The 27,517-nt window shown below is 42.8% G+C and overlaps 1 protein-coding gene across 2 annotated transcripts in view; it reads right to left on the minus strand.

Moving 5' to 3' along the window:
- Positions 1-27,517, minus strand: part of rasgrf1 (Ras protein specific guanine nucleotide releasing factor 1) — a 110,001-nt gene that overhangs the window by 58,494 nt on the left and 23,990 nt on the right. For both annotated transcript variants that reach the window (XM_059639190.1, XM_048562910.2), the window contains exons 2-3: positions 5,489-5,595; positions 678-825 (exon numbers count right to left, since the gene is read on the minus strand). In XM_059639190.1, coding sequence (XP_059495173.1) covers positions 678-825; positions 5,489-5,595 — 255 coding nt within the window. The remainder of the gene's footprint in view (positions 1-677; positions 826-5,488; positions 5,596-27,517) is intronic.

Consider the following 27,517-nt stretch of genomic DNA (forward strand, 5'->3'; position numbering starts at 1 on the left):
AGTGGATTCTGGAATAATATTTGTCTGGATAGAATTGAGTTGATGAGACAAATGGCCTCTTTCCTGGCCCACAAGCCCCTGTTCCCAATGAATATTTAGAAATGAAAGGTAAACTATCTTAATAGTTCTTTGCAGTTAGAGTCCCTCTTTAATATCTTTGCTGCTCTTGTGAAGGCGCAGACTCGCACAAAAGCATTGGGGTAGATTCAGGGACCTCCAGGGTCTGGGTCGGAGGACCACACTTGGTGCAGTTGGGAATGGAACTTTAAGTGCAGGAGCTCCTTCTCCCCCTCAGAGCAAATCTCCCAATACAGTGCAGGATCACTGAATATACCCCACTATCTTACAGTGAAGGTTTTCTTCTAGTATCTTCACTGAGTGATGTGTGAGTCTAGAGTTACCAGGCTATTGGACACTGGTGGCATCAAAGTTGAGACCAATCCTGTTCCCACAGAATATTCCTCTGTGTTTCCAATTGCCTGGCAAAGGGAATAGACTTCTGATTTCACCTCCGATTGAAACTATTCCCTGCGATTGTGAAGGAATTCTGGTAAATAAACTGTTTCAAATCCCACTCAGCACAGCCCTGCGATAATGTCCACATTCCCCCTCCCAGGGGCGACGTCCTCACTTCAATCTAAAGGGAAAGGACCATTCCTGCCTGCATTTTACCCTACCTCAGATTTTAGTCGCTCCACTTCAATTTCCTGGTCTTCAATTTGGTGTCGAAGTCGTTTAGCAACTGTTTTTTCAGTCTCTACAATCTGCAGTAGGTGTAGGTATTTCTGCATCAGGGACTCATGCTCTGTTGCCAGGTTCCTGTAACTGTTCCAAGAATAAAGCTGTTAACTCATTGGCTCATAAAAAAGAGACAGTGGAACTCAGGTTTCTGGTCGCAAATCAGAATGGCTCAGGGGGACATGCTAGATACATAAAAATTAAAGCCCCTTCTGTTTGTCTTCTACCATTCCTAAAGTCACATGGGAGAAAGAAAGACTTATATTTTAAATAATGATTTTTATGCCCTCAGTACCTCTTCCCCAGCTCTAAAATGCTTTACAGTTATTAAAGGGCTTTCAAAGTGTAGACACTGTTATAATGTAGGAAACACAGCAACCAATTTGCACACAGCAAGTTCCCACATACAGCAATGGCCTGCTGGTGTTATCACTGAACTGTTAATCCAGTGACCCAGGTAATGTTCAGCGGATCGAAATTTGAATTCAATAAAAGAAATTCTGGAATTAAGAGTCAAATGATGACTGTGACAATTGTCAATTGTTGGAAAAACCCATCTGGTTCACTAATCTGGTTCCTTACCTGGTCTGGCCTACATATGACTCCAGACTCACAGCATTGTTGTTGACTCTTACTTGTTCTCTGGGTAATTAGGGATGGCTCACATCCCATGAATGAATTTTTAAAAAATGACTGAAGGATAAATATTGGTCAAGGCAGAGTGGGTGCCTCCCTTGTTCTTTAAAACAAAAGATTGAGGGATGGTACGATTGCTGTTTTTAGGATATTAAAATGCCCAAATAATGTAGAACTGGATGAACTATTACACCTCGTCTGGAGCAGTAGATCCAGGGGGCGTGACCTATTCTCACTGGGTTAGTATCAAAGTGAATCTGCAAACCTTCAGTGAGCAGCCGGTCTATGGACAGACTCCAAAGGCAGGCATGAAAGGAGACAATATTGATCCATTCAAACTGTGATTACATAAATTTCTTTCAGGGATAACAAGGTGTAGAGCTGGATGAACACAGCAGGCCAAGCAGCATCAGAGGAGCAAGAAGGCTGATGTTTCGCGCCTAGACCCTTCTTTCAGAGAATACCTTTTCGGGATTTGGTATGTGAGTGATTTGAGATAGGATGTGTGGTGGGTGGAAAGTATTTGGGAGGACAATGTGTTTTCTGGGTGTGGGAACCTGGTAAAATCAGCAAGGAGGAGACCACTCGGCTGACTGTACCTGTACTGGCTCTGTAAATGAGCTTTCCAATTAGGATGATAGATGGACCTTGGCTTTTCTTTGACTAGTAATTTCAATGTTGTATTAAACCAGCAATTACTCCCTATGGCAGGGTACGAACAGCCAGGCAGAAATATACAGAGCAACACGTCACCTCATTATAACACTGCCATCCTCACACTGTCATCTAATTTACACCTACTGGTAGCTGCATTCATAGCTGCTCTCAGGCTAGTAATCAAATTCACACAAATATTAATTGTGCTAATTATAAACCTCATACAGACAGTATTGGCACATTAACGACCCATATGGTGCAATCATCCTGCCACCTGCAGGATTGCTGCCATTGCTTCTCAGTAAAGTGTCTTTAATTTAGAATTACATTCTCTCCTGATGGTACAACAGTAAACCCCATAATTATCTTCTCCCTTCACTCACGTAGATCTCCCAAGGGATCCACAGTGCCAAATGAGGAAATCAGTCATTTTTACCTGGTCCACGCCGATGTGACTCCAGTCTCACTCTTAACTGATGCTGTGAATTAGCCTGGCAAACCAGTTACCACAAACAGTTCAAGATAATGGCTGAGAAATGGAGAATGAGGAGCCTGTGGAATCATCTGTTACAGAAACTGTTGAGGCCAAAATATTGAATGATTTCAAGAAAGAGTTAGATATAGTTCCTACAAGTAAAAGGATCAAAGGGTAAGGGGAGAAAGCAGGAACAGGCACTGAGTTGGATGATCATCCATGATCATATTGAATGACAGAGCAGGCTCGAGGGGCTGAATGGCCTACTCCTACTCATAATTTCTCTGTTTCTACATTTCATGGCAACCTGCTTGGGCCCTGGGGGTGGGAAATAAATGGCAGCCTTGACAGTGAAGCCTACATTAAGAACTCATCTCAATATTTCATTCTTAACATATGTAAGAATTTGTTTAATCTTGTCCATCAAGTTAAGCAAAACTGTAAAGGATCAGAGTTCATGAACACATAGGGTTAAAGTCAATCCTCAAGGTCAGTACCAGCTTCTCCCTCTGAAATGTGCTCTATTTCGTCAAGTGGTCCATTATTTTCAGACGTGATGAACGATATCCAAAAATGCTTTTAGTAGCTATAGAAACCAAAAGTTATCAAGGTTAAGTCCCAAAGGTAGGCTTCCACAATTTCATAAACACGTCAAGGGTCTTTCTACCTAAACCAACAGGGCTGGAGTACTGATCATTGTGACAGCTTTGAACAGGGTCTAATGTCTTTCGAGAGGCAGGGTTTGGTGTTCCGAACTATTGAGATAAAAATTGCAGAGGTTTAAGTGAATTGCTTGACTGATGGCATTAAAAAGACACACACAAAAAAAGTTAGAGTATCAAACATTTTTGGATTAATTTCGCATGGGGCAGAGATGCACCAAAAAGCTTCTTCTGGTCCACTCTCTTGTCATTTATAACACTGTTGGTCAATCCTCCAGGAAATTTGCACAGCAGCCATCCTTATAGCCTCTTTAAAGAGGGACAACACTCCAGTACATCACTTTGAAGTCATTCTGAAACACTGGAATGGAAATTATTCATTTCTGGTTAATCTCACATTTCAGCAGGATTGCCACCTCATTCAAAAATCCTGACAACTTATCATTTTTCTTACTTGTAGTTGGCATGCAGGTAAAGCAAACAAGACATCACTTTTTAAACAAACTCTAATCTTCCAAGTGATCTTCTTGAACCATTGCTGCTTTGATGCTGTAGCTTGGATTGGAATGAGAGAAAACCTCTTGTTGGTCACCAAAACCCTTCTGACTCCTTATATCCATGGAACCCCCCCGAGAGAGATTTCACTCTATTCATTTTGATAAACATTACAAACTCCTGTACTAGCAAAAGAATTGGTGGGTTGAGGGAGAATGAGGAAACAGTTTTTTGCATGGCAGGTGGTGGTGATCTGAGAAATGCAGCAGAAGTGAGCAGTGAAAGAAGATTCAATGGGAAATTTCAAAAGGGGAATTAGATAAATATGTGTACACAGACTGCACAGGGCTAAGGTGAAATGCCAGGGCTGTGGGACTAATTGGACAGCCACAGTATGTACCCACAGACTACATAGGGAACACACTGCATCCATTAAACGAAATGGCTTTGTCACAGAGTAGATGGGGCTTGTCCTCGGTCTGGTGGAAGAGTGGGGTGGGATGCTGTTGGTCAGGTGCTCCTGGTACCATCAATTGCGGGCACAAATCACAAACCATCCAATAGCTTGGCTGCAGTAAGATGGCAGCTTGGGCCATTCATGGTTGGGGACACCTAGAGAGTGGGCAGTGAGTAGTGGTCAGCTGTGTCAGGCCAGCAAAAACAGTGTAGGGAAATCAAGTGTGATCCATTAGGGACAGTGGTCAGGCTCTGGTCAGTCATATCCAGGGAATACTTGAACTCGGTCAGAGCTGAATACAGTCCTGTGCCGGGGATGCGGTGGGGGAGGGGGTCCAGTGGTCCCTCCGTCACTCATGGGGGTGCAATGACGGGCAACGGGTGTACCCCTCAAGGTAGGACGAAGGGAGTAGAGAAGTGGGTGGAGCAGGAAGGGAAATCACTATCAAAAGGGGTGAGAGTGTCAAGGCTGCGTCGGGGAGTGTGGTGGGTATACATGGGGGGCAGAGAGGGAATGCAGAGTCATGTGTAGAGGAGGGGGCAAGGACTGTGATGGGGGTGGGAAGCACAATAGGGAGGGATAGGGATAGACCATGAGGATCAGTGGGAGGTGGTTGTGGGATCAGAGAGAGAGTGAGGGTGAGGTATCAGAGAGAAGATGGTGCCAGTTACTCTGGCGGGGTAGGGAAGGACATTGACCTTCTTCCTGCAGCACTGGGCATTCTTTCAGACACTGAGACCACAATGACCTGGGAATGGGGCTAAACTGAGTCCAGACTGTGCGTGGCCCGTGTCAGGGCCGCCTCTGTTGGTCCCTGGGGGAAGAAAACATCCCACATGAGCATCACCCCATCCCAGCAGGATCTCCAGGTCCCTGCCCACACAGAGTACTGAATACCCTCAATGCCAGTGTCTGGGGCAAACATTGGGAAACATAGGGAGCAACAATGGAGGAAATTGAAAACAAGGATGAGAAATGTCAAAGCTAAATGTGTTGAGAATTAAATATTTGGATGCATTCTTGATGTAGGCTTCACTAGCAAGGCTGGCATTCAGTTTCTAGCCCCAGTATGTCAAGCAGGTATAATAAAATAGAGAAATGTAGAAAACAGGAGTAGGAGTAGACCATTCAGCTCTTTGAGTCTGCTCCACCTTTCAATATGGTCATGGCTGATCATCCAACTCAGTTCCTTATTGATGGTGTTTCTAGACTGCAGGTTATGTAAATTAGTGGGCATGGAAGTGATGAGTGAATGGGACTCTGAAATTCAGGGGACATTCAGCAAAGATTGAGATAAACTCAAGTTTTCAGAGAATGGTAGTGTGAGTTCACCCAGAAATACATTAGAATAGTTAGGCCCATCCTTACCTTGCATGACCAATTGCTGCAATCCAGTCATCACAATCTTTCACATCTTCTGTCCTCAATTCCAGGGCTTTCTGAGCATCATGGCCAAAGTTTATTGTGAAGTAATACTGTCAAAACATAAAATCACATAATGCTTAAAAAGTGGTAATTATCTGGTACATTTTTGGATATATTTGGGGAAATTTCACATTACCTCCCATCGCCAATCATTCCATTCCCACATGCCCACCCTTGGTCACTTGATACATCAATCTCCGGCATTGATTGATCTTGCTGCAGCTGTTCAGAAAGTTAGTAGGCTCTTCATAAGCTGATTAGATGATTTTCAACAGTTATCATGCTCTTTCTTGTCCCTTCTTTATTTCCATTGGTTTATGATTAGTAAACAAAACTCTTAATTGAAAATGTAAAAGGAATTCCTTAGAGTGTTATTTGATGCCCTGCAGGGGCAAGGAGAAGGAACACTGGACCCGAAATGTTAACTCCGTGTCTCTCTCCACAGACGGTGCCAGACCTGCTGAGTTTCTCCAACAATTTCTGGACTATTGCTTGCAATATTATCCAGGAACTTAACCTTTAACTGCTGGGGACTGCAGGTGAATTTTGGAGGGTTGGGAGCCCCTGTATGGATCAAAGTAACCAAGGCAGGGATGCAAAGAACATTTCTGTGGAACTCACCAAGTGATGGAGATGCAAAATAAATTAGTACAGAAAGACATTGAAGCATGCAGTATTAGTAGATTCAGGAAACGATTACAGCCTAGGGGTGAAATCAGAGGCAAATTCTGTTACTAGATTAACCTTGTCTCCTAGTATAGCTCCATCCTCTTAATGAAGGTGCGACTTTGAACTGGTCTAAAGTTCAATCTGATAAAAGAGTTGCTGCCTGAAGCAAACTCTTGTCCTCTCCCTCTGCCAGTCTGGATCAGCTCTGCGTCTGCAATAAGTTTGGAACAGATGCAATGTGTGTTTCAGCAGGTAATGAATACAAAGCTCCAAGCTAATAAGAATTCTGGATCAACTAGGAGAGGAAGCTAACTGGAAGCTTATTCAGGTTATTCAAATCATTTTCACATCATTGCAAATAACTGAACAGTAGGGTCAATGCACCCAAAGGACCATCCCATACTGAACTCATTCTCTTTCTATCCTCTGGCAGGTCATGGATAAAGAATTCCATTGCCAGCAGTGACTCCTTCACTTTCACCAATACAGATCGATTCCCATCAGAGGAACCTCTTAGCGACAGAGCATGAGGCACTAAAACTAATCGATGTGAGTTTGCTCGCTGAGCTGGAAGGTTAGTTTTCAGACGTTTCGTCACCATTCCAGGTAACATCATCAGTGTGCCTCTGGTGAAGTGCTGGTGTTATGTCCCGCTTCCTATTTATCTGGTTAGGTTTCCTTGGGTTGGTGATGTCATTTCCTACATTGGTGATGTCATTTCCTGTTCTTTTTCTCAGAGGATGGTAGATGGGCTCCAAATCAATGTGTTTGTTGATGGAGTTCCGGTTTGAATGCCATGCTTCTAGGAATTCTCGTACGTGTCTCTGTTTGGCTTGTCCTAGGATGGATATGTTGCCCCAATCAAAGTGGTGTCCTTCCTCATCTGTATGTAAGGATACGAGTGATAGTGGATCATGTCTTTTTGTGGCTAGTTGATGTTCATGTATCCTGGTGGCTAGCTTTCTGCCTGTTTATCCAATGTAGTGTTTGTCACAGTTCTTGCAAGGTATTTTGTAAATGACATTCGTTTTGCTTGTTGTCTGTATATGGTCTTTTAAGTTCATTAGCTGCTGTTTTAGTGTGTTGGTGGGTTTGTGGGCTACCATGATGCCAAGAGGTCTGAGTAGTCTGGCAGTCATTTCCAAAATGTCTTTGATGTAGGGCAGAGTGGTTATAGTTTCTGGGCATGTTTTGTCTGTTTGTTTGGGTTTGTTGCTGAGAAATCGGCGGACTGTGTTCATTGGGTACTCATTCTTTTTGAATACAAACTAACCTTCCAGCTCAGCGAGCAAACTCACATCCAGAAACTCAACCTGAGCTACAAATCTTCTCAAAACTCGCTACTAAAACAAATCCTACAACCACCAATTCTCAGTTGAACAATATCATGGGCGTGCAAGACCCAAGCAGCAATAAACTCTCCCCTAAAACCAACCAGACAGACGGAGAGAGAGGGACTCTATTAAATCAACTGGAAAGTCACTGATTGATCTGGATGTGTGATTGAAGAAAGTAGATCAGTGCTGCATGATATCAAATAGCTTTTTAACAGAAATAAGCTTTGGATAGGTAGTTGTTGGAAAATGTAATGTGGGTGGTATGAGATCCCTACATTATGGATTGAATTGCTTTAAGTTTAGTTAAGAATGTCATTTGGAGCAACTGGATGCTATCTTGTTTTGAGATGGAAGAAAGAATTAAGAGTACATTAAATTTAAATTAGATAAATTAAGACTGAGTTGAAGGAAAAGAATGTGATTTGAATTAAACCGGGAATACAGGTCACCCACTATTGGCATATTCAGTACAGCACGAAATCACGCAAAGAAATGTATTTTATATCATGTAAGCTGATCAGATAGCCAGTGAGAACACTAATGCTTCTAAGATAATGAAATGTGAGGCTGGATGAACACAGCAGGCCCAGCAGCATCTCAGGAGCACAAAAGCTGACGTGTTGGGCCTACACCCTTTATTAGAGAGGCTCAAAAGAGAGAGGTCTTGGCCTGAAACGTCAGCTTTTGTGCTCCTGAGATGCTGCTGGGCCTGCTGTGTTCATCCAGCCTCACATTTCATTATCTTGGATTCTCCAGCATCTGCAGTTCCCATTATCACTCACACTAATGCTTCTACCTCATTTTCTGTTTATTTCATTCAAGTTACATTGCTCCTCAGGGAACGAGCAGGAGAGTCGTTCTCTCTCCATAGAAGAACCTCATATGAGGCTTGTTGGTGATTGTCATATTTCGCCCATGTGTCCATCATTGCCCTATTGCTTGCACTATCTTCCTCTGGTAGAGGGAAAACTGGATTTATATAGCAACTTCAATTTTGTCTAAAACATCTCACGACGCTTTGCAGATGTGTACTTGGACACCAAACCACATGAAGTGATATTCAGACTGTTGTCCAATGGTTTGGTCAGAGAGGAAGGTTTAAAAGAGCAGCTTAAATGAGGACAGAGGGGTGGAGAGGCTTAAGGAGACAATGTGTTTGTCACAGCAAGTACAGTTGCCAACAGTGAAGCAATTAAAAATGATGATGCAGAGAAGGCCAGAATTTAAGGAATGGGGAGTTCCTGAAATATTGTGGGCCCAGAGGAGGTTATAGCAATGAGGAGAGGAAGATAATCTGTGGCTGTTTTCATCCCTGGCTTAAAACACTCAGGAAGGCTGCCCAAAAGTGATGTTGGCACACCTTGAAAGAGCTTACATTAACCTTGAATTTATATTTTTCTATTCAACCATGGATGAAATACATTTCATTAAGCTCGGACAGAAAATTTTACCAACGTAATTCTTTCTCCAGGAAAGTCAGTGCACAAGTAGAGAGAAAGATAGAGAGACAAGTGGCATTTCAACATTAAGAATGTGAGACAGAGAATGGTGCTGGCAATGGAGACATGTGGAATAAACATTCTTGATGAAACTATTGGTCTAACATTCAGAAGTATGCTACTTTCTCATCAATAAAGTAAGCACTACTTCATGGTGGAAATAAAAATGCTGAAGAGGCTTTTCACAGGAAATGATAATAGCAGATTTTAGTCAAGGCAGATCATATTTATAACACAAGGCTATACATCTTGTCAGCTGGAAGCATACAAAAAGAAAGAAATTATGAATGGGTAAAGTGACTGTTACATTATCCAGAGAGCTATTGGTTCATATTTCCTCGTCAACAGCAGCCAAATCTATTACAACAAAAACTGAAATTTGCGGAGAAACTCAGCAGGTCTTGCACTCAAGAATTTTATAAATAAGAGCAGCAGTTGGCCATAGCAACCTTTGATATTCAATTAGATCACAGCTGATCTTCCACCTCAATTCAACTTTGCCTCTCTATCCCAATCTCCTTGATTATTTTTGTTTTCAAAAAGATTGAAAAGTTGAGACATGCCTTTCTCCCACCTGCACTAATGTCGTGTATCATTTTCATTGGCACTTGAATGTTCAAGTAACAGATGTTTTAGAAGGAGAAGATATTGATACTGATCCCTCAGAGGGAATTGTACTTGCTACAAGAAGCTTCGAACAAGAAATTAAAGATTTGGTCTCAGACTCATTCTGTTGTGCTATGTTAGATAGTGGATGCACATCCACAGCGTTTATTTAAAATGTTATCTACATTTTTTCAAACTAAAGACAAAAGTAACATTAAGGAAATTTAGAGTTCTGCCTGCTTCAGATTTGGGAATGACAACAAGCTGGAATTGTGAAAAGAAGTGGTGATTCCCTGTAACATAGCTTGCATAAGCCACTTTATCTGCACAGGAAGAGTGTCAAATGAAAGGTATTCACTGTTGAACAGACCATCTGTCGAAATGGTCAAATGAAACCGGACATGGAACATTACAAGGCAATTGCTTTTGGGAAGTCAGTGGATGTACAGGTATAAAATCACATGGTATCGGGGTGAGCTGGTAAGATGGATACAGAACTGGCTTAGTCATAGGAGACAGAGGGTCGTGGTGGAAGGATGCTTTTCAGAATGGAGGGTTGTGACTAGTGGTTTTCCGTAGGAATCAGCACTGGGTCCTCTGCTGTTCATGGTCTACAAAAAAGATTTGGAGGAAAATGTTGCTGGTATAATTAGTAGGTTTTCAGACAATAGAAAGATTGGAAGATTTGTGGACAATGAGGAGGATTGTCAGAGGATACAGCAGGATATAGATCGGTTGGAGTCCTAGGCAGAAAAATGGCAGGTGGAGTTTAATTCAGTCAAATGCGAGGTGATGCACTTTCAAAAGTCAAGCACAGATAGAAATTATACAGTGAATGGCAGAACCCTTAGGAGTATTGATATGCAGAGGGATCTGTGTATATAGGTCCACAGATCACTGAAGGCAGCAGTGCAGGTAGATAGGTAGTAAAAAGGCTTATGGTATGCATGCCTTCATTGGAAGGGGCATTGATTATAAGGATAGTCAAGGTATGCTGCAGCTTTATAGAACTTTAGTCAGACCACACTAGGAATATTGCTTACAGTTCTGGTCTCCACACAAGCAAAAAGATGTGGATGCTTTGGAGAGGGTACAGAAAACATTTACCAGGTTGTTGCCTGCTATGGGGGATTTTAGCTATGATGAAAGGTTTGATAGACTGTGTTTGTTTTCACTGGAATGCAGAAGGTTCTGGGGAAATCCGATAGAAGCGAATAAGATTGTGAATGGCATGGATAGAATGGGGGCACAGGTTCAAGGTGTAGGGTGGGGTGGGGAGGAGTTTAAAAGAGATGTGTGAGGCAAGTTCACACAAAGGGTGGTGAGTGCCTGGAACTTGCTGCCAGAGGATGGGGTGGAAGCAGACACAAGAGCAGCATTTAAGAAGCACCTGGATGAATGCATGAACAGGAAGAGAATAGAGGGATAAGGATCCTTTAAGTGAAGATAGTTTTAGTATGGAAGGGCAAAATGTCTCAGTGCAGGCTTGGTGGGCTGAATGGCCTGTTCTCGTGCTGTATTATTCATTGTTATTTGTATAGTTTACACAATCAAGACATTATTGTGTTCCTTTAACAAGATCAAACTACTCTAACCACAATATTAAACAGTGTTGTTGGATTCAAAAGATAAGGGTTTAAAGGACAGGGAATAATTATCTTAAAATAACTTCAGCAGTTTGAGCATCTTCTTGCTAGTTGAAAATGTTACTAAAAAAAGTACCAGAATACGGCTTGATGAATTATGGGAGAGGTTGTGATAAATGTGAGATATGTAAAAGAAAAGGGCCCCACTGCCCCCATTGTGGATTTCCCTTTAGCAAGAGACTTAAACAAACCTACAGCAATGGACTTGAGAATGAGACAGGAAGAATGCATTTCATTTTGCACTTTGTAGAATGACAATTGGATTTACCCAATCTACAATAACATATAATAAAGAGAAAAGAGTAATAGTAGACATGATAATGGAGAAATGAGTAGGGGCTAGAGTAAGGACACCAGACTAAAATTCCTATCTGACAAAGGTGGGGCATTTGTTCAATGATGATTTTAGGGATATGTGTGAAAATATATAAACATAGTGATACTGAACATGATGGCCGAGATAAAAGCTGATGTACTTCATAAAATCCTGGTGGATTAACCAAGTTATGAAGTATCATTCACCCTGACACGGGCAGCCTCTGTCAAATGTTTCAAGGCTACAGTCCATATCAATCAGCTTTTGGGAGAAATCCAGAAACTCCTTCAGTAATGAATGATCAGCTTTGGCACGGGACTACAATTAGATTCACATTTTCTTGAATACCTTAAATACAGGCATAATATCATTCACAACGGCTAAGCTTTCAGTGAAAGGTTAGCAAGTCCCACAGCTTATGTGGCCATCAGATTTACATTTTAATCCGGGAATGGAAAGATCTGGAAAAGGTAGTGATGGAAACAAATGTTATAGCACGGCAACCAAACTTTTAGGATGTTTTCCTCAAGATTAATTAGCATTGGTTACACTCTTAGTCCAGCAGCCAGGAGCAGAGTGGGAACAGCAGCTGGCTGACCTGGAGCAAAGATGGCTACTATTTGAGAACTGGTGGAACCCTGTCAGGCCACGTGGAAGCCCTTATAGAAAGACTGTAATGTCTATCTTTATAGCTTTATTTCTTATTTTCCTAACTTGTGTGATGTATATCTGTGATGTAGTACAATTTTCTTATTTATTTTCTCTACTTTTTGTGCCTAAGGTTTGTACCTGTTACTTTGCACACTTCTCACTGTTCATTTGTAATTTGAGTACACATGACAATAAACCCAATTCTAACTCTAATTCTACTTCCAAACCCACAACCACTTCCATTTAACGGGAAAAAGGCAGCAGCTACATGGGAATGTCACGCCTTACAAGTTCCCCTCCAAGACACTCACCATTCTGACTTGGAAATATATTGCTAGTTCTTCAAAATTGATGGGTCAAAATCCAGGAGCTCCATCTCTAGTGATAGTGTAAATATGTACCTAAACTGAATAGATTGCAGTAGTTCAAGAAGGCAGCTCACCACCAACTTCTCAAGGGCTGCTAACGAAAGGCAATAAATGCTGGCCTAGCCAGTGAAATCCACATCTCAAGAATAAATTTTAAAATGTCACAGAAAGTAAAGAGGAATGATACACTTTGTATATGCATATGTCAGTCCAGTTTGAGCACCAGAGTTTAGCTGATTGAATATGTACAAAGCTATTTGGACAAGGTTATTTGCCCCACTGAACTACAAAGGAGAGTTGACACCAGAGCAATTTATATGCCATAAGGAGCCACAAAGTGAGAAACATCACCATTATAGAGAGAGCAGCAGAAAGCCATCAGCAGAAACAAACATTGGCTCAATGTACAAGGTGAGGGGCAGGAGGTAAGAAGCAGTGATTAGCAAACAGAGATAAAGATATGCAAGGCCTAAAAATGCAGTACAAGTTCTAGAAGTGAACATGGTCCCAAGGAAAGACAGCGAACCTGCATAAGGAATCCTAGTGTAGGCAGGGGAGAGCTTATTGTAGAATCATAGTAACAACATACTATTTCAGAGAGAGACAGAAGGATGAGAAGAGCTCATAGTTTGATAAGAACAGAAACTGGGATTACAGCAAAGTAGTAGAAGCATTTACATTGAAACATTTTGGTGGCTAGAAAGAAATTAGAAGGTAATTCAATAAAAGGTGCAAAATAAAATGAGGATGCAAAATAAAATGAGTCTAAGAACAGGAAAGAATTTGGTGTCTGCACTGAAGTACTAGATAGGAACAGCCAGCCTTATGGACATGCCCAGAAAAAGTCATCCCTGATTTGAAGTATGTGGCTAAAGCCAGACCAGGTATGGCATTTTGAAGAAAACATTTTTGATCAAGATGCTTGAGTAGATTTGCTCGTTGCAGGAAAAGTGATCTGAAAGAAATTCTCAGTTGTTTGTGGCAGAACCACATTCCAGGGAATGTAAATGAATGTGTGTAAAAGCTGCATTCTTTTCAGGGTGAATAATTTCGAAGATAAATATTTTTGAAACCAGCTGAAGAAGCCAATGATATAGAAGAGGAATGATGGAAGCTATACAAAGATGTTCATAGGTTGAATGATGCAGCGAGGTTTTGGTAATTCTCAATTAGGTGTGTGACTGAAAGTGAGTTGAAATCATGTTAAAGTAGACCCAGCAATATTCTACCTTATCAGAAAGACAAACTGGTAGGATATTTATAATGAATGTCAAAGATTTCCATTGGAAGGTTTCACTGAATTTGTGACATGTGATAATTAAAAAGAAATTGCAATTCAGGCTTCAAAGACCCTTAACTATAAAGGTTGGGACATTAAGAAGAATAAATAAAGAGTGACACAAGGTCAATAATGTCATTTGGAAAATATTTATTGCATCTCAATAAATTGGCCCACTCACAGAGTCAAACAGCACATTTTGCATCCACACCAGTTAAGGCATTTTTTGGACAGTTAAACTGATTGAGCACATAGACTAGTTATGTTGTATTGGAACTGAGTAATGTGATAAAATATGCCACTGTTGAGGAAATCTTGAAAGCAATTATCATGTTAAAGAAGTTAACTACAGAAAATTGCCCACTCAAGTTTCCATCTGGTGCTAGTCCCTTTTAGTGATGTTTCACATTTGCAGTCTCCTGGATGGCTATTCAAATACAGCAGCATTTATCATACTAATGGCAGGAAAGAAGAATAAATGGTGTCAGTTGACCTGGGAATTCAAGAAAAAAATGGTTTAATGTACCTTGGCTGATGAAATATCGGTGCTAGTAGAAGTTATAGGGGTGTATTTGTCCAATATTTTAAAGGGAAAGTCTTATACAATGGGCAGTCTGAGAAAACTTTGCCCATTTGAATGTTAGCGAACAACAATTCTTTCTGGAGCAATGCGTGTTCGACAAATAAAGTTTGAGGATTGATCTTGCTCACAGAAAGGAATTAATAAAAAGAGGCATTTCCAAAACAGAAGAAGTTGACATAAGTCACCAACTGTCAGACTGTTTCACAAAGGAATGGTGCTTGGTTTAAGAAATCATTGGAGATACTCAAACAGAGACACCTGGTGGTATGAGAAGTTGTTTAAAAGTGTCAAAAATACATTTTTGCGTGTGTCTGTGTTATTCTGTTTTATTTTCCTCAAAGAAAGAAGGGGAATATGGGAGGTTGATTGTATTGCATGGAATATGAAAATATGCATATATAATTTTGTTACTGATCAGTTGTATTATAAGATAAAATGTTGACCACGAAAAGAAAGTTGTTTACTTTTCAGTGATAATGGGAACTGCAGATGCTGGAGAATCCAAGATAATAATGTGTGGAGTTGGATGAACACAGCAGGCCAAGCAGCATCTCAGGAGCACAAAAGCTGACGTTTCGGGCCTCGACCCTTCATCAGAGAGGGGAATGGGGTGAGGGTTCTGGAATAAATAGGGAGAGAGGGGGAGGCGGGCCGAAGATGGAGAGAAAAGAAGATAGGTAGAGAGGAGAGTATGGGTGAGGAGGTAGGGAGGGGATAGGTCAGTCCAGGGAAGACGGACAGGTCAAGGAGGTGGGATGAGGTTAGTAGGTGGGAAATGGAGGTGCGGCTTGGGGTGGGAGGAAGGGATGGGTGAGAGGAAGAACAGGTTAGGGAGGCAGAGACAGGCTGGGCCGGTTTTGGGATGCAGTGGCGGGAGGGGACGAACTGGGCTGGTTTTGGGATGCGGTGGGGGAAGGGGAGATTTTGAAGCTGGTGAAGTCCACATTGATACCATTGGGCTGCAGGGTTCCCAAGCGGAATATGAGTTGCTGTTCCTGCAACCTTCGGGTGGCATCATTGTGGCACTGCAGGAGGCCCATGATGGACATGTCATCTAAAGAATGGGAGGGGGAGTTGAAATGGTTCGCGACTGGGAGGTGCAGTTGTTTATTGCGAACCGAGCGGAGGTGTTCTGCAAAGCGGTCCCCAAGCCTCTGCTTGGTTTCTCCAATGTAGAGGAAGCCACACTGGGTACAATGGATACAGTATACCACATTGGCAGATGTGCAGGTGAACCTCTGCTTAATATTAAGCAGAGGTTCACCTGCACATCTGCCAATGTGGTATACTGTATCCATTGTACCCAGTGTGGCTTCCTCTACATTGGGGAAACCAAGCAGAGGCTTGGGGACCGCTTTGCAGAACACCTCCGCTCGGTTCGCAATAAACAACTGCACCTCCCAGTCGCGAACCATTTCAACTCCCCCTCCCATTCTTTAGATGACATGTCCATCATGGGCCTCCTGCAGTGCCACAATGATGCCACCCGAAGGTTGCAGGAACAGCAACTCATATTCCGCTTGGGAACCCTGCAGCCCAATGGTATCAATGTGGACTTCACCAGCTTCAAAATCTCCCCTTCCCCCACCGCATCCCAAAACCAGCCCAGTTCGTCCCCTCCCACCACTGCATCCCAAAACCGGCCCAGCCTGTCTCTGCCTCCCTAACCTGTTCTTCCTCTCACCCATCCCTTCCTCCCACCCCAAGCCGCATCTCCATTTCCTACCTACTAACCTCATCCCACCTCCTTGACCTGTCCGTCTTCCCTGGACTGACCTATCCCCTCCCTACCTCCCCACCTATACTCTTCTCGCCACCTATACTCTTTGCTCTCCATCTTCGGTCCGCCTCCCCCTCTCCCTATTTATTCCAGAACCTTCACCCCATCCCCCTCTCTGATGAAGGGTCTAGGCCCGAAAAGTCAGCTTTTGTGCTCCTGAGATGCTGCTTGGCCTGCTGTGTTCATCCAGCTCCACACTTTATTATCTTGTTTACTTTTCATTAGTTTTGTTGAAGGATTGTTTTTATATCTTCAAACGTGGGGAATCTTCTTGTACTATAGCAAGCAGTTAAGCGGGTGGTTGTAGTTAAATGATTAGTGAATGGATTAGGTCAATATTAATCAGGAAAGGGTGTGCTTGGTGTGTGTATGTAAGGAGCAGAAAAATTGACAAGTTAATAAATTCTATCCACAAAGGAAGTTAACTTGATTACCATCTCACTAGCTGGCCTGAATCTAAATTGACATTTTCTGCACAAAATTGTGTACTACATCTACACTACATTGCATCAGTGCTTTCAATTTGAAATTAACTCTATTTCTGCAAATTATGAATTAATTAGAGAACAGAGCCAGGCCATTCAGCCCAACTAGATAATGCTGATTCATCCTTCCGCATATATTCATCTCAACTTGTCAGCATATTTTTGTAACACTATCTTCTTTACATGTTTATGTGACTTACTCTTAAAAGGAGTAAAATGGTAGATCTCTTAATCTACCATTTACGTATTCACTTCCTCACACCAGCCTCAACCAACTTAGAATGCAGATTATTGGAAACAGCTATAATTTTTCTCTGTATCACTGAATCCTCCACTCTAAATACCCTGACAGTTATCAGTGACGAGAAACTGAACTGGACCAATCATATAACAACAGAGCTGAAGCAACAGATCAGAGGTTCGAAATACAGTGGTGAGTAACTCATCTCCTGATTCCTCACATCTTGTCCACTGTCTACAAGGCACAAATTAGAAGTGTGAAGGAATACTCCCCTCTTGCCTGGATGGGTGCAGCTCCAACAACACTCAAGAATCTTGACACCACCCAGGACAAAGCAACTGCTGGATTGGCCCCACATCAACAAACATTCACTTCCTCCATCCCTGATGTTTAGCACCAGCAGTATGTACTTTTATAAAATGCACTGCAGAAAATCACCAAAGATCCTTAGGCAGCATCTTCCAAACCCATAACTATTTCCATCTAGAAGGACAAGGGCAGCAGATATATCGGAACACCACCATCTGCAAGTTCCCCTCCAAGCCACTCACAATCCTGTCCCTTCAATGTCTCTGGGGGTCAAAATTCTGGAATTTCATCCCCAGCTATATTGGGGGTCTACTTACAGCACATGGACTGTAGACGTTCAAGTTGACAGCTCATGATCATCTTCTCAAGGGCAGCTAGAGATGGACAATAAATGTTAGACCAGCCAGTGACTCCCATATCCCATCAGTGAATAAAAAGAAAAAGTATAGCAAAGGGGAATCAACCATGTTCTTAGCTGCAAAGAACCTGAATGTAGATGGCTATGTACCTATAGATATCAGGTTTGGGACATTTGCTAGGGGCTGGAGAGGAATTTGCAGTGGGAGGAGGATAATTCAGTTATCATAGTGAATATGGCACCAACATCATAGTCATGACAAAGAAGGTGGTTCTGTGCAGCTATTATGAGGAGCTAGGCACCAAATTAACCTCAATGATTGCATTCTCTGGATATTACCTGAGCCATATGAAAATTTGCAGAGAACAAATTGGATTAGAGAGATGAATGTGTTGCTTAAAGACTGTTGTGGGAGTAGTTTCTGGTTTTTGGGACACTGGCCCCAGTAATGGTGACAGTGGGATCTGTACCAAAGGGATAGTCTCTGCCACAATAAATAAGGAGATAGAGAGGATTTTAAATTATTAGGTTACCTACAGTGTGGAAACAGGCCCTTTGGCCCAACAAGTCCACACCGCCCCTTGAAGAATCCCACTCAGACCCATCCCCTTCACAGACCCCTGAACGCTATGGGCAATTTAGCACAGCCAATCCACCTAGTCTGTTCATCTTTGGACTGTGGAGGAAACCGGAGCACGTGGAGAAAACCCCATGCAGACACAGGGAGAATGTGCAAACTCCACACAGACAGTCACCCGAGTCTGGAATCGAACCCAGGTCCCTGGTGCTGTGAGGCTGCAGTGCTAACCACTGAGCCACCGTGCCGCCCAAATGGTACTGGAGTCAAGGGATGAAATTTGGAATGATATCATAAACCAAAGAGTAAAGACCAAAGATAAAAAGAATATGGGAGGAAGAAATAGGGAGTACAAATCTAAGAAAAGACGAACAGACAAGATTAGAATTTATAAAAAGAATAAAAGGATAAAACTAGACTCAATGGTAAAGCATGTAACCTTCAAAACATAACAATGAACCAAAATCTCAAATAGAAATGAATAACTGTGATCCAATAGCCATTACAGAGAATTTACTGTGGGATGACATGAATTAGAACCTGAATCCTGACGAGTGCACAGTATTTAGGAAGGATGGAAAACAAGGAAAAGTTTAAGGATTAATAATGCCATTAGCACAATAGAGAGTGATGACCTAAAGTCAGGTAACAAGGAGGTTGAAACAGTTTGTGTAAAAATGAGAAATGATAAATGCCAGTAGTCACTGTTGAGCGTGGTGTATCCCAGTGACCACATACTAGGATGGAGCATAAAGGGAGAAATGACAAGATCTTGTGTGAATTATGTAATGATAATCATGAGAGATTTTAATCTACATTTCAACTGGTAAACCTAGATGAGCAACAACTGGATGAGCAGTTCATAGAATGTTTTTGGAATAGTTTTTCATAACATCATGTTCTGGAGCCAATAAGAGAACAAGCTAACTAGATTTTGTTTTGTTCAATGAAATAGGGTTGTTTAATGACTTCATGCTGAAGTTGCCCCTAGATAACAGTGACCATAAAATGATGAATTTTACATTCAATCTTTAGGTGAAAGGAGGAGTTCCAATTTTTAAAAAAATATTAAATAAGGGCAATTATGATTGCATTAAAGCAGAACTGGTTAAAGTGAATTAAAAACTTAAAGGATAGGTCAATAGCAATGCTCAAGGGATATTTCACAATATACAGCATTGTTACGATCCAAAGGTTAAGGAAGATCTCAAGGGACAGTCTCACTATCTGTGGTTAACTAGAAATGTTAAAGATAGTATCAACCTTAAAGAAAAGGATGCTTGCCTTCATCACCTGGGGCATGGAGTACAAGAGTTGGCAAACATGTTGTAACTATATAAAACCCTTGTTAGGCTGCATTTGGAGTATTGTGCGGAGTTTTGGTTACCACACTACCAGAATGATGTGGAAACTGTTGAGAGAGCACAGAGAAGGTTCACCAGGATGTTGCCTGGTCTCCAGGGCATTGACTATGAGGAAGGGTTAAAAAGTCTAGGATTGTTTTCACTGGAAAGATGGCAGCTGAGAGGAGACCTGATAGAGGTCTACAGAATTATGAGAGTCACAGATAGGGTGGATAGTCAGGTTTATTCCCAGGGCTGAAGTTTCAATTACAAGGGGGCACAGGTTCAAGGTTGGGGGTGGGGGGAAGTTTAAGGGAGATGTGTGAGGGAGGTTTTTAACGCAGACAGAGGTAGCAGCCTGGAATGCACTACCAGAAGAGATGGTGGAAGTGGGCACATTAAAGACATTTAAAAGGCACCTAGATGGTACATGAATAGGGAGGGAATAGAGGGATACAGATTGAAAAATGGCAGCTTTGTTTTTAGTTTAACAAAACAAACAAAGAAACCTACAGCACAGGAACAGGCCCTTCGGCCCTCCAAGCCCGCGCCAATCAAGATCCTCTGTCTAACCTGTCATCTATTTTCTAACGGTCTGTGTCCATTTGCTCCCTGCCCATCCATGTACCTGTCCAAATATATCTTAAAAGACGCTAACGTGTCTGCGTCTACCACCTCCGCTGGCAACGTGTTCCAGCCACCCACCACCCTCTGCATAAAGAAACTTTCCACGCATATCTCCCTTAAACTCTCCTCCTCTCACTTTGAACTCATGACCCCTAGTAATTGAGTCCCCCACTCTGGGGAAAAAGCTTCTTGCTATCCACCCTGTCTATACCCCTCATGATTTTGTAGACCTCAATCAGGTCCCCTCTCAATCTCCGTCTTTCTAATGAAAATAATCCTAATCTATTCAACCTCTCTTCATAGCTAACACCCTCCATACTAGGCAACATCCTGGTGAACTTCCTCTGCATCCTCTCCAAAGCATCCACATCCTTTTGGTAATGTGGTGACCAGAACTGTACACAGTACTCCAAATGTGGCCGAACCAAAGTCCTATATAACTGCAACATGACCTGCCAACTCTTGTACTCAATACCCCGTCCAATGAAGGAAAGCAAGTCATATGCCTTCTTGACCACCCTATTGACCTGCGTTGTCACGTTCAGGGAATAATGGACCTGAACACCCAGATCTCTCTGTTCATCAATTTTCCCTAGGACTTTTCCATTTACTGTGTAGTTCGCCCTTGAATTTGATCTTCCAAAATGCATCACCTCGCATTTGCCTGGATTGAACTCCATCTGCCATTTATCTGCCCAACTCTCCAGTCTATCTATATTCTGCTGTAATTTCTGACAGTCCCCTTCACTATCAGCTACTCCACCAATCTTAGTGTCATCAGCAAACTTGCTGATCAGACCACCTACACCTTCCTCCAGATCATTTACATATATTACAAACAACAGTGGTCCCAGCACAGATCCCTGTGGAACACCACTGGTTACAGGTCTCCAATTTGAGAAACTCCCTTCTACTACTACTCTCTGTCTCCTGTTGCCCAGCCAATTTTTTATCCATCTAGCTAGCACACCCTGGATCCCATGTGACTTCACTTTCTCCATCAGCCTGCCATGGGGAACCTTATCAAACACCTTACTCAAGTCCATGTATATGACATCTACAGCCTTTCCCTCATCAATCAACTCTGTCACGTTTTAATTAGGGCATGACGGTCTGTTCAGGCTTGGAGCGCCAAAGGGCCTGTTCCTGTGCTATACATTTTCATTTGTTTATTTGTTCAAAAGAATACATTGATGAAAAGACATGGGGAAAATCAGACAATTGGACAGAATCTGCAAAACAGCAAAGAATAACTAAAAAACTAGTAAAGTGGGAAACATTAGATCATGAGAGAAAGCTAGCCAAAAATATAAATACAAATAATTTTTCTATTGTTTCTAAAATAAATAGAGTTAACAAGGTGAGTGTTTATCCTATAGAAAGTAAGACTGGAGAATAAATAATGGAAAATAAAGAAACGGCAGATGAATCGAAGAGGTATTTTGCATCAGCCTTCACTGTAGAGAAGTGGGACAGGGTAAATTGTTGGAGCAGCGGACTGACCAAGTGTCTATGTCCTGATGGATTTCAAGACTAGGGGACACATCGATAAGGTGAGAGGAGAGAGATTTAAAAAGGATGTGAAAAGCAAATTTTTTATTCGTAGAGGGTGGTTTGTGTGTGGAATGAACTTCCTGATGAAGTGGTGGATGTGGACACAATTACAACGTTTAAAAGACATTTGGATAAATACATGAATAGGAAAGGTTTAGAGGGATAAGGGCCAGAAGCAGGCAGATGGGACTAGTCTAGTTTCAGATTGTTCAGCATAGACTGTTTGGGCCAAAGGGTCTATTTCAGTGCTGTATGACTGTATCACTCTATGACTTCACTCTAGGGTCTTAAAAGAAGTGTCTAATCAGATTGTTGATGGATTGATTTTAATTTTCCAAAACTCCTTGAAGTCAGAGACTATCCCATTAGATTAGAAGAAAGTGAATGTAACTCCAAAAGAAAGCAGGAAGCTATAGGTCAGTTAGATTAACATCTATCTGAGGGAGATTATTAACAGGTCTTATTAAAGAAATTATGTCAGGGTACTTCTAAGTTCAAGATAATGAGGCAGGAAAATCATGTTTGACCAATCTATTGGAATTCTTTGAGGAGGTAACTTGCTTTGGATAAAGAGGAATCAATGGATGTACTGTACTTACATTTCTGGAAAGCATTTGACATAATGCCACATCAGTCTTTAATGTGAGAAATAAAGTTTCCAGTGTAGGGGTAATATATTGGCATTGACAGAAGCTTGGCTGCCTACCAGGATGCAGAGAGAACAAAGTGGCTCAATGGGACCTGGGTTCAATTCCACCTTTGGGTGACTCTCTGTGTGGAGTTTGCATGTTCTCCCCATGTCTGTGTGGGTTTCCTCCCACAGTCCAAAGATATGCAGGTTAGGTGGATTGGCCATGCAAAATTGCCCATTGTGTCCAGGAATGTGTAAATTAGGTTGATTAGCCATGGGAAATGCAGGATTATAGGAGTAGAGGGGGATTGGGTGGGATATTCTTCAGACGGCTGGCGTGGGCTGAATGGCCTGCTTCCACACTGTAGGAATTTTATGAGTAGGGAAAAATGTGTTGTTTTAATGATGACAGGATGTTACAATTGGTGCGCCACAGGGGTCGGTTCCAGGGCTTCAACTTTGTCCTTCAGCTCAACTTTAAGTTCAACAATCTTGGAGCATGAGCTCTGTCCTCCATTTTGATTAGGCCGTCTCCTACTTCCACTCTATTGTCACATGTTCGATTGGATTTGTTCCCAATAGACCTGACTTTTCTCCTGCCATTTACATCTTTAATAACATCTAGTCTTTCTCACTATCTGTTCTCTGCTACCATGAACATTCCCTTTGTCTTTTGGTCTGGGGACTGTGCTATTCTATTTTCTCCTCTTCACTCCCCTTTTGTATAACATAAAATCTATGAGTTTTCTCTCCTCCTTCTGTTCCAAAGGAGCCTGATACTGAAATGTTAACTCTGTTACTCTCTCTACAGGCATTACTAGATCTGTTGGTTTTCTCCAGCACTTTGTTTTATTTCCAGCCTTCAGCATCCACAATATTTTATGCGTGAGTGTGTGTATGTGTGTGTTGAAATCAGGCTGTGTACCAATTCTCAGAGAATCTAACTTATCTTACTTTGCCAAGCTCTGCAGTCCCTGGTCAGTGTCTAATTGATAAGATCAGATGAAGATTTCTTTAGCTAATGTCTGTCTACCTGAACACAGCCCAATTCCTTTCGATTATAAACTTTAACATTGACACATACAGCTAGATCAGACCTCTGACAACACTGTTCTCCCTCTATATTACATTCTATCATAGTGTGACATTGAAACACACATTTCTTGTACTGGATGTATATCTGAAACAAAGCTAGGCTAGCAGTTCAACACCCCCAAACCCATTATTTAGCATTGTCGAAGCATTCTAGACTCCAGCTTCCAAACTGCAACTGGTTCAAGTAATTTCTCCCTATTCTCAAAAAATGTGAAGACTACTTACTGCAGTTCTGCAAATATTAATGAGCAGGTTGGTTCAAAACAACTTATTTATTTCAGTTACATGATGTTCCAGCTAATTATAGAGCTGATGGTTGGTTTCCCTGGTAACCAATTAAAGATTTTTTAAAGTGTACTTCCTTGTAATGGAGTGTTTTCTTCTGGGTCCTATTAATTGAATAATATTGATAGAATATCCCACAAGATCAGGTATTGCTGATGCATTTTCACTGATGGAAGTGAGGCAGTCAGGACAGAATTCTTCCACTAGACTGAATGGTCCTGTGTTTATATCATTGTTCAGTCTGTGGTGAATTGACATGACATTATTTTAGAAGTACATAAGCCAGTATTTATATTTAGCATTTTCTGGATCAAAGCATCAGATGGTTCACAGATCAGCTTTAATCTGATTTATTTAGATGATAGTTCACTTAGCTACTGGGGAGTACTCCAGCTGCTTAGTCCAAATTATTGTAGCTTCCATTCACACAATAGAGACTTGAGTGGGTAGTTCAGAATAACAAAATACTATACAGTGAGCACTTCACTGTCAGAGATCAAATGGAAATGATGTTTCCATTAGCAGGAGAGATTAGGACCCAAGGGCTCAGACTCAGAGCGAAGGAGTGACCCTTTTGAACTAAGATTTAGTAATCAATCATAGAATCCCTACAGTGTGGAAACAGGTCCTTTGGCCCAACAAGTCCACAGCGACCCTCACAACATCTCACCCAGACCCATTCCCCTGGAATACACATCTCTGAACACTATGAACATTTTAGCAACGCCAATCCACCTAACCTGCACATCTTTAGACTGTGGGAGGAAACTGGAGCATCCGAAGGAAACCCACGCAGACACAGGGAGAATGTGCACACACAGTCATGCGAGGGTGAGGAGGTATTTCTTCAGTCTGTGGAGGCCAAGTCATTGAGTGTATTTAAGTCAGAGATAGATAGGTTCTTGATTTGTAGGGTGATCAAAGGTTACAGGGTTGTTCCTACAGCCTATGATGCTATGGTCAGCACTGAGGGAGCCCTGCACTGCCAGATGGTCAGTAGCTATGGAGAATTGCACCATATGAGGTTCACTGTTGAAGGAAATGATAGTTTGAAAGGTGCTATCAGAGAAGCCTTGGTGAATTTCTGCAGTGTGTCATGGAGATAGTATACATAACTGTCGCTGGGATGTTTGTGGATGTGGTGCCAATCAAGGGGCCTGCTTTGCCCTGGATGGTGTTGAGCTTCTTGAGTGTTTTTGGAGCTGCACCCATCCAGGCAAGTGGGAGTATTCCATCCCACTCCTGACTTGTGCCTTGTAGTTGTGGACAGGCTTTGGTGATGGCGGTGGTCATGGTGGAGGAGGTGGGGTATTGTTGGAAGCATCAAGGAGTGGGTTACTCACTGCAGAATTCTCAGTTTCTGACTTGCTGTTGTAGCCATTGCGTTTAGAGGGCTAGTATAGTTCAGTTTCTGATCAACAGTAACCCCAAGATGTTGGTTGTGGTGTATTAATGAGAATGCTATTGGATGTCAAGGGGTGATGGTTAAATTCTCTCTTGTTGGAGATTGCCATTGCCTGGCATTTAAATGGTGCAAACATGTGACTTATTAGTCCAAAACTGTCCAGCTCTTGCTGCATTTTCAGAGGACTGGTGCTGAGGGGTGGCCACACTGTCGATGGGTCAGCGCTGGGAGAGCGCTGCATTATTGGATGTGCCATCTTTCAGGTGGAATTGATGAACTGAGACCCCCTGTTATTGTTCAGGTGGAATTATAGACTCAGGTGATAGCTCTTTGAAGAGGCACTGAAGCATTCTCCCAGCATCTTGGCAAATGTATCACCATTATTTAATACCATGAAAAACTGATTCGTTGGTCATACTGTTTATAGGAGCTTGCTGTGCACAAAACAGCAGCAATTATATTTAAGAAATGTAAGAAGTTGGAGCAGGAACAGACCACACTTGCTCAGTCAGTCGAGCACATTCTGCCATTCGAAACAATCATGGCCAAGGCTGAACATGGGCTTCTCTCAGACTTTCCCGCCATTCTATGGATCCCTCAATTCTCTGAGAGAACAAAAATCTGCCAGTAATAAAACAAAGAGCTGCATGTGCTGGAGATTTGAAACAAACAAAAATATAAAGAAGTATCAGAGATAATGGGAACTGCAGATGCTGGAGAATTCCAAGATAATAAAATGTGAGGCTGGATGAACACAGCAGGCCAAGCAGCATCTCAGGAGCACAAAAGCTGACGTTTCGGGCCTAGACCCTTCATCAGAGAGGGGGATGGGGAGAAGGAACTGGAATAAATAGGGAGAGAGGGGGAGGCGGACCGAAGATGGAGAGTAAAGAAGATAGGTGGAGAGAGTATAGGTGGGGAGGTAGGGAGGGGATAGGTCAGTCCAGGGAAGACGGACAGGTCAAGGAGGTGGGATGAGGTTAGTAGGTAGCTGGAGGTGCGGCTTGGGGTGGGAGGAAGGGATGGGTGAGAGGAAGAACCGGTTAGGGAGGCAGAGACAGGTTGGACTGGTTTTGGGATGCAGTGGGTGGGGGGGGAAGAGCTGGGCTGGTTGTGTGGTGCAGTGGGGGGAGGGGACGAACTGGGCTGGTTTAGGGATGCAGTAGGGGAAAGGGAGATTTTGAAACTGGTGAAGTCCACATTGATACCATATGGCTGCAGGGTTCCCAGGCGGAATATGAGTTGCTGTTCCTGCAACCTTCGGGTGGCATCATTGTGGCAGTGCAGGAGGCCCATGATGGACATGTCATCTAGAGAATGGGAGGGGGAGTGGAAATGGTTTGCGACTGGGAGGTGCAGTTGTTTGTTGCAAACTGAGCGGAGGTGTTCTGCAAAGCGGTCCCCAAGCCTCTGCTTGGTTTCCCCAATGTAGAGGAAGCCGCACTTCTCCCACTTCCTACAGACTAAGGGGGTGGCCATGGGCACCCGCATGGGCCCCAGCTATGCCTGCCTCTTTGTAGGTTACGTGGAACAGTCCCTCTTCCGCACCTACACAGGCCCCAAACCCCACCTCTTCCTCCGGTACATTGATGACGGTATCGGCGCAGCCTCTTGCTCCCCAGAGGAGCTCGAACAGTTCATCCACTTCACCAACAACTTCCACCCCAACCTTCAGTTCACCTGGGCCATCTCCAGCACATCCCTCACCTTCCTGGACCTCTCAGTCTCCATCTCAGGCAACCAGCTTGTAACTGATGTCCATTTCAAGCCCACCGACTCCCACAGCTACCTAGAATACACCTCCTCCCACCCACCCTCCTGCAAAAATTCCATCCCCTATTCCCAATTCCTCCGCCTTCGCCGCATCTGCTCCCACGATAAGACATTCCACTCCCGCACATCCCAGATGTCCAAGTTCTTCAAGGACCGCAACTTTCCCCCCACAGTGATCGAGAACGCCCTTGACCACATCTCCCGTATTTCCCGCAACACATCCCTCACACCCCACCCCCACCACAACCGCCCAAAGAGGATCCCCCTCGTTCTCACACACCACCCTACCAACCTCCGGATACAACGCATCATCCTCCGACACTTCCGCCATTTACAATCCGACCCCACCACCCAAGACATTTTTCCATCCCCTCCCCTGTCTGCTTTCCGGAGAGACCACTCTCTCCGTGACTCCCTTGTTCGCTCCACACTGCCCTCCAACCCCACCACACCCGGCACCTTCCCCTGCAACCGCAGGAAATGCTACACTTGTCCCCACACCTCCTCCCTCACCCCTCTCCCAGGCCCCAAGATGACATTCCACATTAAGCAGAG

Source organism: Stegostoma tigrinum, chromosome 33 (assembly GCF_030684315.1).
Source record: "Stegostoma tigrinum isolate sSteTig4 chromosome 33, sSteTig4.hap1, whole genome shotgun sequence".
Taxonomy (NCBI): Eukaryota; Metazoa; Chordata; class Chondrichthyes; order Orectolobiformes; family Stegostomatidae; genus Stegostoma; species Stegostoma tigrinum.